The sequence below is a fragment of the Primulina tabacum genome, chromosome 3 (genome assembly GCF_025594145.1).
Source record: "Primulina tabacum isolate GXHZ01 chromosome 3, ASM2559414v2, whole genome shotgun sequence".
Classification (NCBI taxonomy): Eukaryota; Viridiplantae; Streptophyta; class Magnoliopsida; order Lamiales; family Gesneriaceae; genus Primulina; species Primulina tabacum.
The window spans coordinates 10,974,699-10,986,112 of record NC_134552.1 but is presented as its reverse complement, the minus strand read 5'-3'; the positions used below and the strand labels follow the sequence as shown (position 1 = coordinate 10,986,112).

The 11,414-nt window shown below is 33.9% G+C and overlaps 1 protein-coding gene and 1 pseudogene across 1 annotated transcript; one reads left to right on the top strand and one right to left on the bottom strand.

Moving 5' to 3' along the window:
* Positions 1-3,760: 3,760 nt before the first annotated feature.
* LOC142538972 (GDSL esterase/lipase WDL1-like) lies at positions 3,761-6,111 on the top strand (annotated as a pseudogene).
* Positions 6,112-6,541: 430 nt separating this feature from the next.
* Positions 6,542-11,232, bottom strand: LOC142540225 (LIMR family protein At5g01460). Its single transcript, XM_075646218.1, has 14 exons — positions 10,658-11,232; positions 10,475-10,560; positions 9,830-9,945; positions 9,641-9,751; positions 9,222-9,320; positions 8,969-9,091; positions 8,784-8,846; positions 8,602-8,666; positions 8,133-8,242; positions 7,937-8,051; positions 7,753-7,818; positions 7,193-7,303; positions 7,049-7,115; positions 6,542-6,966 (listed from the first exon to the last, which is right to left on the bottom strand). The coding sequence occupies exons 1-14, from the start codon at positions 11,005-11,007 to the stop codon at positions 6,919-6,921; spliced, it is 1,530 nt and encodes a 509-aa protein (XP_075502333.1). The 5' UTR covers positions 11,008-11,232; the 3' UTR covers positions 6,542-6,918.
* Between the last annotated feature and the right edge of the window lie 182 nt (positions 11,233-11,414).

Sequence of the window (11,414 nt, the reverse complement as noted above, 5' to 3'; positions counted from 1 at the left end):
ACACATGGCTTTATCCCATTAATTTTCTTGTTACAGGTGGTAATATGTTTTTACGTGGTATCATTTTTGGCAAAAACTTATCAGAGAGGCCCTCCTAGATCATATTTTATTATATAGATATTTTATTTGGATCGTTCATGAAAAATATTATTTTTTATATTAAAAGTATTATTTTTTATTGTGAATATTGATAGAATTGATCCGTCTCACAGACAAAGATTCGTGAGACCGTCTCACAATAGACTACTCATCATCTTTTATGATATAATTGATGGAAAGTATTTGTTTTTAAATTATATTAAATATTATTATTTTTGTATTATAACTTATAATCTTGAATTTTTTAATTTTATTTTTTTGAAATCCTATAATCTTGAAATTCAATTAAGTCTAAAATTATAATTATGAAATTCTTTGACAAATTTATTACATATATTATATTACACTAGTACATCGACGCACGCGTTGCGTGTTTGTATAATATTTTTTTATAATTCATTTGATTTATATTTAAATGAGGATCAAAATATAATTATAAAAAAAATGAATGATTACACTGTAATTTTGATATATAAATTAAAAAATAAATTGAAAAATAAAAGAATAAAAAATGACTTCAATAAGAATTGAATCTACAACATAAGCCTAAAGAAACAATGACTCTATACACTGAACTATATCTAATTTACATTAAAATTTTAACATTTTATTAATATATATAATTATTAAAACAGATCATGATACCAAAGTTAGTTATTTTAAGTGTCTCAAACTTAATAAATAGTATAGCTTTAGCATTAATTTTATTACAACATTAATATATATTTCAAAGTGCGTTTACTGATTGATTGCTTTGGGCCCAACTTTGGGTGGGGTGGAGACCGGGAAATTTTTTGCTTTATTTTATTTTGGTGGGAAATATAATATTCAAAATAAGGGTCAGACATATCAATTGTCCAGTTGTCGGGAAACGTCGATTTGAATTTAGTTTAATAATAGAAAACTCATGCAAATCTCATTCAGCGCATATGCATGCGTTCGCTCGTGGATCTCGTTCTTTTTAAATTATTATTGGTTTTAAGTTTGATATTTATTTTTTAAAATTGTTATCAGTTTTAATTTATTATGTTTATTTTGTGTTTAGTTTATTGTTTTAATATTATCTTTAAAATTATAATCTATTTATGAGTTGTGTATTGTGCAAATTATCGTTGCGTTTAATTTATTGTCTTAAATTGTTGTTTACTTTGTGTTTGATTTATTGTTTGTGTTAAATTTGTATTCAAGTGTTTGATTTATGGGTAAATATCATATAAATCCTCGAATCCAAACTTAAATTTATATTCAGTTGCTCTTATAAAAGATATATGTTTGCACTATCTGATCGAAAACAAAATGTTTCTACACTCCTTGAGCTCACATAATTTTTCTCGAATTAAATTCGATACAAAATATTAGAGGTATGATACTAATATATGATATTTTAGTAACATTTATCTCAAATATATTACTAATATTATATTTTTGAGTACTCAAACATGTATGCAAATATTGATATTAATGATACAATTATTTTTTGGACGAATATCAGTACAAAACATTGAAAACTCGAATATATGATATTTGAATACCAAATGTTTTATATCTTATATCAATAGATGATTTTTCAAAACCAAAACATGCACTACAAATGTTGATATTAATAACATTGTTCAAAATTGTACCTAAAATCTTATATTTTATACTTGACTTAAACTATTTAATGCTTAAATATCATATATTAGTATCATATTTTCAATGTCTGTTTTGATTTTTACCCGTGAAAAGAATGGTGGGCTCAAGAAGTGCAGAAATGCTTTTAAGAGATCAATGAGTGCAAATATATATTTTTTCTGATAAATACTTGATGTAAATTTGAGTTTGAGGTTTTATAAAAAAAAAAAAAAGAAGTAACCCATGATTTATTATGTATATTTTTTAGATTATTATTAGGTTAAGTTTGATTTATTGTATATGTTATGTACCATGATTGTATGTTTTTTTATTTTAAGGTAGTGTTTTGCAAGAGATTATTTTAATACTTACATACTTCAAGTCAGTGAAATATTTGAAAATTATAAATAAAAGCTAAAAAAACAAACACTACTAAATATTTTATTCAAAAAAAAATTAGTTTTATGATTTCAAAATAATTGAGTTTAAAGTAGCTAGACGATACAACTTTTTGTAATATTATTTTGTCATGATGTGAGAACCCGCGTCCGCTACATTTAGTGTCCATTAGATAAATCTTCGAATTAACATAACAGCCGGCAAGTCATGTTAGTTAAGTAAACCGTACTAGATAAGTCATGTGCGACATTCTCGCCTTAAAAGCTATTTGAGGGAAAATAAGACACTCACTCACTCCCCAACTCAAAATCTCTTAGAGGTAACTTATTGTATTCTTGTTTTATCTGGAAGACATCATAAATATAACATCTATAATTATATCATATTTGTGTTCAATTATTATTTTTTGTGAAACCAGTATAACATATGAGAAACTATCTTTTTTTCATCGAGATACAAAGACCGTATACTATAAGAGTGTTCCTCTAAAACATAAGATGACATAAAAAATTTGAAACCAACTATATTGACATAAAAACATCTCCCACGTACGACTCACATTATATTTTCTAGTATGTAAAAAAAAAAAAAAAAAGAGAAACAAATACTTGTTCTATTTTGGGAGCACATATTATGTCGAAACAATAAAAGAAAATTATTCGAAATAAAAAATATAGCCCCATTATTCACGTTTTATTTATTTATTATTTTCAATTATTTAAATATTTCTTTGACTCTTTAATTCCAACCACCATTTCACCTTATTGTAATATCCTATTCCAACTGCTAATATTCAAGCAACCTAAATTGAATTCAAAGAATACCATTTTGAAATTCAACAATAAGTGTACCAAATCTAGAATTTTATCGGCTCTGTTAGCAGATGAACTTTTGTTTGATGTCTAATTCTGTTCTTTTTGCATATCTAATCAAAAGTTCCAATGTATTCTACTCCATTATCTGTTCGAATATATTTGAGTTTAATGCACAAACTGCTTAGCCGGAAAACATAACAGAATATCATTCAAAAGTTCACCTCCTATAAATATTGGTGTTCATCTTATTCATTGTTGATATCACTTATGATGTTCCACTGCGATGTTACCTCGTTTATTTCCCTGATATCCCAACATCAACATCATCAATTTTTTACATATAGTTTATAATTTAATTTGTGATGTTATTAATCTGATCATTTTCATATAATTATATTTTTACTTAGAATTTATTTATATATACATGTTGCCCATATCTTAATTTTTTCTCGACATTATTATAATAGTGCATATAAATATATTTCTCATCGATTCTTGCTTCGTTCATTTCAACTATAAAAAACCAGCCAACCCCAATACAGTTGGAAGTTAGCTCAAGTTCTCAAAACGAGAAGTTGACTCGTTCAATTACTCAATTTTTTCAAAGTAATATATATATATATATATATATATATATATATATTCACCAATTCCATCGACGAGTTGGCACACGTATATTGTATTGTATATGACGGAGATGAACACGAGGTCCACCTACTCATGATCCTGTAGCCTGTCGCTGTTGTATTCATCAGCATCAACTCTTCCTTCCCACATTTGCACACGCGAAGAAGAGGAAGAGAAGAAGATGGTGGGTCCGAATAGGCCGCTGTTCGTGTTGTTAATTCGGATCATCCATTGTACAGATGTGCTACAAACAACGTTGGGGGCTGGGGTGCTATGCTTGCCGATCTTTACGCTCGCAAGATAATACTGCCTTCTTCCTTGCACGCAATTTACCGTTTCTTGAATGCTGTTTGATTCTAGAATCTTGAATACCCCGAGAATATTTGGTGACATTTCATTCTAAATGGCTTGTAATCCCCACATCTCGCTGTTTGCGAGTTCATGTAATGTGATGCATCCTTTTTCGCCTCTAATATTAGTCAACACGTGACACACTTTCAAGAAGTATTGATTCCTGTGCCCAATCTTTGAAGGCGGATGTACTACTACGGGGATACTCTGGCTGGAATTTAAGGATGGCTCTTAAAATCCTAGATCAAGTTTTTCCCAAGGTACATGTTCGATACTGAATCCTGCTAATGTGTAGCTTGATTATGTTGAATTCTGTCAAGATCATAGAATTGGTCCAAACTCTGCCCCATGCTAGGTGAATATAGAGATGGTCCAAATCTATATATACATCTTTACACGAGTAATTGCATCTCATATGAAACATCCTACACACGTCCAGACGAATATATGGAGCTTACAACACATTTTAACAAGTGGCCTATAAGGTCGGTCCAACACGTAACAGTGGTTTTAGACTCTGATATCGTATTAACATTATCCAAAAGTTAGCTCAAAGACCCATATATATAACTCCCAGTAACTTAATCTATACGACGTGACTCTTAGCAACAATGTGTGTCTTGGTCCTAAGCTACTGGAAACTAGAATTTTATTTTGGAAAATTCCTTCTTTTTTCCCACCTTTTCACTATATAACCGGGAGAGCTTTCTTTTATTCTCTGAGTTCAGGATGCAGCTGTTCAGCCTTCTCTTGTTATATTATATTTTGGTGGTAATGATGCAACAAATCCTCATCCAAGTGGCCTAGGTGGTCATGTGCCTCTTCCCGAATATACTGAAAACATGAAGAAAAAAAAATATTGTGCATATCAAGGTTTGATACATTTATATCATGCCTCGTACTTTTTCTTCTCCGTGTTTGTGCTACTGCCTGTTGTGAAGGAGCAACCATATCTGAATTCTATTTGGTTTTTAAAGGGAATTGCTGTTAAAAGGATTACATAAACTTTGTTTTCAATCATTTTGTTCTTGGGGAAGTACACGAGTCTACTCTGTGCGTTGACAGACAATACTCTCAACCAATTCCAGGGTCTTTCTGATAAAACAAGGATAATATGTCTTAGTTCTCCTCTGGTTAACGAGGCAAAAATTAGTGAAATTTTTGGGTGAGCCTGACGATAAATTTTAGTTACTAGTTTTCTTTCGGCATGGAAGTTTCTTCATCTCACTATTTCAATCTTGATTATCCCTTGTAACCAGGACTGCATTTGATGATCAAGCTCGTAAGAACGAAGGTTTATGCAAATATAATAAAGCTTTAACAGAGTTATGTGAAGAAATGGATGTTAAGGCTATTGATCTGTTACTGCAACTCAGGGAAAAGATGACTGGGCAGAATCTTGCTTTACGTGAGTTTAACTTTTGATTATTTATCTTCTTGTTTCCAGATTGTCCAATACAATCTTTTCCAAACCTTTTTTCCTTTTAAATAAGAGAAATAACTGTTTGCCATTTAGCCAATTTCTTGAGCCAACTCGGGGATGGAAAAGGAACAGAGGGAAGAATTGTATTATCCACGATAATGTTCTTGTTATGTTTCAAATTCTTGCTGTGTGCTAATGTTAAGGATCTATCAAAATTTTGATCCCAGTTTGTCATGCTCTTTTGTTGTGCCCATTCTTGAATTTGGTCTTCAAACTCATGGTTTTTTATTTTCTTGCGCAGAGACGGAATCCATGTCTTCTGATGGGTCCCAAGTTGTATTGGAGGAGTTACTCAAGGTCTCGAAAAGGGTCGATTGGGAACCGAGTCTATATTGGTTGGCAATGACGCCTGAATTTTCAGAGGATTCACCTTATTATGCTGTAGGTCCGGATGGCAAGAACACGTTCAATGTTTCTGGTCATATTTGTACCTGGCAAAGACACTTGCTCAACATTGAGTAGTTGAAAGAACTCGGGGGTGTTGTATTTCAAAACAACTTCTTGCTGTATAATTTGTCGATTTGATTCTTATGTTTCTTCTCCCTGAAGGTGTTTCTTTTTAGTTATTGTACGGCCAAATGTGTTTTATCTTGGAATTTTAGTTGCATAATTGACAGTTGGTTTTGCTTGACCAACCGAATATTTCCATTTTCAGACCAAAACTGTTCGCCACTGATTCTTTTGAGGTTCTGATTAAAGGGAATGATTGATTACGGAAGTTTTTATAAATTAAGTAATTGAAATCCATCATCATGAATAAAAAAATCATCCCAACATAATGGGTCTATTTGGATTAAGGATTTGAAATTCATTTTCATCAAATCATCCCATTCTATACCTTGATCTAATTTAATTTAACAGGTAAATGATTCGGATCGTTAGCTACATTTGGAGAAAAGGAACTAATGGTGTTCCTTGTATGAAAGTTCAAATATTTTTACTGCACTCTACACGACACAGAATCGGTTTACTTAGTGTGTTTTTTTCTTAATATTTTAGAGACATGTCCCTGGAACAGTGTAATTAGAACCCAAACTTGATATAAGAAAATCAAACCACTATAAACTAACTATTGATGAATGCTTGACAACAACTGAAATTGAATTTATATATCAACAATTTCATTAAAAAAAACAAAGCACTAGACCAAAGCTTCAGGAAGTAGAGGCCAAATTGCAAACGGGTACACGACAAGCATTTTTGTTCTCACTGATTCTAATGTTACACCAAGGACAATTATCAAACCAATCCTCACAGTACAGATAAATACATGAAATGATGGTTCACAACTCAACTGAAAAAAAAAAAATCAATGCATACAACACAGGGTAATGAAAAGGCAATGAAGCTACTCCCGGTGCAGCACACTACAAACATACAAATACAAATTCCACTGTCCCAGTAATCGGTTCTTGAGGTGCTAGTCTTCTACTCCAGCAACGAAGTCACACAAAACCGAACCACAAATCCGAGATTGAAATCACTCGATATAAAGCAAGAAGTACAGAAGATTCATGTGTTAAATTTTGGTCATGTGGAAAGCTGGAACCTGCCGCTCGGCTTTTTTCTTCTCCATCCCTAGAAAGCAGGTTATTGCAATTTTGAGCTTAGCATTCACGTGAATAAAGAAAAAGGTACAGTGCTGGTTATAAAAACTTACAAAAGCTGCATAATATACAAATGTCAGCCCTGCTAGAACAATGAATGCAATTTGAAACACATTGTACCTGCAGCAACAAATGGATTTATAATACCACAAAGTTTAGAGCACAGAAATTTATAAGAGCATGAGATGCAAACTAACTTGTACAAATATTTGATTCCCCGGAGCGATTGCAGTGTATGACCGAATATTTCTTGAGCTGCTGTAGCTTGTGCATAATATCCAAATGCAGTAGCACAGAACTGAATCACACTGTAGTACAGCAACCGCAATAGAAGTTCACAATAAGCACAAGTGAAAGTTAAATACAAAATGCACCACCAGAGTAGATAATGATTAGTTGAAGCAGAGGTTACAAAGTTGCATTCAATTAGTTTCTTGATAAAGTGAAGGATCTTTCCATCATTTTTTCATTGCAGCTTCTGCAAAAGTTTTAATAACTTGGACATCTTAAAGTATGGGGACTACAAAAATCTGGATCTTTTTATTAACGGATCAGTTGATGATGTATAAACAGAAAATTACTGACATAATCATTTATTAAGCGACAATAAAGTGTTTAAAAGTAATGGTGTGAACAGTGTGTAAAAATGTATTTTGTCCGAAGAGATGTTATGATGCTACCCTTGACAGAGTTCTTAAAAATTCAATAAAATGTTTCAAGATTGGTCTGTGATCATATGCCGATAATAAGGTATTACCTGATTGAACAAAGAAGAATAAGACCCACATTAAAAAGAAACGAGTTCATAAGTGTAGCTCCCCACCTGCAAGTATAGGTACTAATGTCAAGCAATAATCATTGAAAACAAAAGTCAAGACCACAAATAAGTGATAACAAAACATGTAAACATAGAGAAGAAAATCGACACTGCTAATACATACTTCATAGGATGGATCGTAATGAAAACCAATTTCATGCCAAGCATCATTTCCCCAGCAATCACAGCCACAAGGAGATAGAAGCAGAAGAATGCAAATGCTACAGTACCCAGCAGACCTAAAAGTAGAAGCCACTGCTATTCCAATCAAATGTGTAAAATTTAAAGGAAGATAAAGACACAGATGACACAAAAATTACCCCAAAGGTCATCCAACTTGATGAACACCTCATTGAGAAAAGGAGAAAGAGGAGGGTCGATCAGCAAATATATCACAATATGCACAATCCAAGCCACTGAAACGATTAACCTGTACGAGGCAACATTACTTGTTCGATATATTAAAAACTCAACTAAGTAAAAGCATCAAAACATGGGCAGAAAACCAAAAAAAAAAAACTTCTGAATGGGTCAATGCAGGCTGCAGCAATGGAAATTGACCTACAAACCATCCAACAATAATTTCTTGCACCCAGAAACCCCGTGCAATCTGCATTTGAACATATAACCACCCTTCCCCAATTCTATTGTCCACAGCAAGGACAAATAGACTTGGACATGAAAAAGACCAACCAAATATGATCCACAGCCCAAGAGTACCATTTTTGCATAGATAATCAAAAATGGAAATTCAAGAATGCATCAGAAAAGTCACCAGAAAGGACATACCCTATAACTCCAAACACCAGTTTCGCAAGGTAACCAAGCACGGTCATAGCCCAAGATGTCTCAGCCTGAATAGATAAGATACCTTCATTAGGTTTTTTTCGTATTACCTACCTTTTCTGTTCTTTTTTTTAATACTTTCACTTTAGGAGGGAAGGTGTAATTTATCTGTTTCATTTAATCACCTTTTCTCCTTGAGGGTACATTTCTTCCAAAGATTTCACGTCCTCTTCCAAAAGTAGTAGTTCCTGCATGGTTAAAATGTGACGAACGTACAGTAAAGAAACCGTATCTTGAAAGAACGTAAAGAGCCAAATGACACACACAAAAGATAACAAGAACAGGAAAAAGACAAACAATACACACAAACCTTTTCTACATTTTTCACATTTTTGCGCCATTTTCTACCCTTGCTGCCGCTTCTTTCTTCCTGATGAAGAGCATCAGCCGCTTTTTTCAATTCTCTTGCTTTTTTTCCCAGTTCAGTTGCTTCCTGCAGGCCATGTGATACAAGCCTCGCATGAAAATTGTACGCGTTGACTCAAACTTCTGAAAAATGATTTTTTTTCCCAAGGTCGATGCGGAAAAGAACGGAGTCCATTAGAAACATGAGTTATGAGTACCTTGATATACTGCGAACGGGTGATAACAGCCTTTGGGCGGTGGATAAATGAGGATATCATTCCCAATGGAAGGCAGGCAATGCCAACACCACCAAAGATCTGTGATTTCAGCACATAAAAACTTGACATGATGTATCAAATATGGAAGTGACGTACAAATATATTACTTTTACTTGTTACGAGATCTCAGCATTTTTTTTTGGTAAAAGTGACAATTCAAGAGTTACACTACAGCTGAAGACGGTAGAAAACAAGCATCCAAAGATACCAAACTCCAAAGCATGCTAAAGAGATGGAATTTCTCATATCCAACAAAACATATAGCTTGCACAAGTAAATACAACAGGAAGTCATGGGCAATTGGATATTTGTTATATCCAAGGACCTTTTTTTAGAAGAAATTTAGTAGCTGATCTTACAGTGAAAAGGACAGATCCAACAATTGTCGCTAGTGCAACAACATATTCTGGGAAGGTAGCGCGCATGGTCCATGTGGTCTCAGATGAAGCATTGGCAGAATATGCGGAGCACTGAAAGAAGAGAAATAATTATTGAAAGAATCAAGAAGTGAAACTCTAAGCAATTAGATTGATTATGTGTTCCCTTACCTGTCTTGCCCCACTTCCAACACATTGTTGACCACTGGAGAAGGTCAACGGTGATGGGAAAGATTCAGTGGATGAGGATAGATGCCTAACTGTGAAATCCACCTTCCCCAAAAGACCTGGGACACAAACAAAAAAAATGTAAACAAAAACAGGGTCCTTCTGGTAATTGATGGGTCCATATTTCCAAAAATCCTTCCCACTTCCAAGTTCATGCATTGCCATTTTTATTTCGTCGCCTAAAAAATAACCTGTTCATCCTTGATCCTTAAAAAAATCTGACTAATAGAACAGATTCCCTCCTCAATTTCATATGTCAAACATTCAATCGGCTCTTTGATGAAAATGACATAATATCCAGCACAAATAACCAACATCAAACTACTTAATACAAAACAAGCACGCGGAGATTTTAATATGCATGATTTACATGATATTTTGCACAGGCAATGAAATAAAATCCTCACACTGATCTATTTGCAAAGTATTAATTCGTCCAGTCACTCGGTAACTGAAAAAGTTGGAACTGAAGCGTTTAAGTTTCCCAATATGAGTGAGTTAGCAGCGAATTCCTTAATTCATAGCTCATTTACCATGCACCTTCAAATCCATAAAATCACAAAAAGAGTAAATCTCTCAATAACTCACCGTACAAAATCCCAAGAGCGAGAGCACAGACAACAGCTGTCACAATCACCCACAGCAGTGCACTTTTCACCCTCTTCCACACACTCCTGAAGAAAAAACACGAATGCCGCAACCATTTAGGACCAAATTCACATACAAAAATCAAAACATCACATTTAAAACCACGAATAGAAAAACTCTAACTTGTCCTGATCTCCTTCGTAGTAGAACATAGCGAAAGGGATGACGAAGAAAACAAGGATAGCGTCCACAATATAAACAGCGAGCCACAAATCCTTCATGGGTAGAGTGAGACTGCACGCTCCGTTATAAATCGCGTGGCGACAGGCCTGACGATTAGCCACGTCAGCTGGAAGCATGAGAATTGAGATAGCGGCGACCGAGAGCCCCAAAACGACGACGAATTTGGGGAAATACGCTTGGTTAACATCGTCAGGGTGCTGATAATTAACCAGGAGGTACACGTTGAACAGAAAAACCAATACACAAACAACAATCGCCACGATCACCAGGGCCAGATTGAAATCCCCCATTTCTGGTGGAATAAGAACAATGAGGCCACTTTCTCGCGATCCGATAACAATTTTCCTTCGATTAGGGTTTAGGAATTTGGGACTTCACAAAAATAATTTAAATCTCTCACGAATTTCTTCACAATTTCGCTGGGAAGAAAGTGAAAATGGCGACTCGCCCCGATTATGCTCAACGGATGAAGGTGGGATTACGATTATCGAACAAGATGAGTTTGACGAGGGATATGAAAGTACTGTTGTAGCCCTTTAAAAGCGTTAGTTCTGTGGATCTCATTTGGCTTTTTGGGTATTTTATGTGATTAGCTGGAAAATACAATTGTCAATTGTCTCTTGGCCTTTGCAGATTTCGATTTCAGACATTGTTTGAAAATTGTTAGTTAAATATATTTCCAATCGTCGGCTGAAAA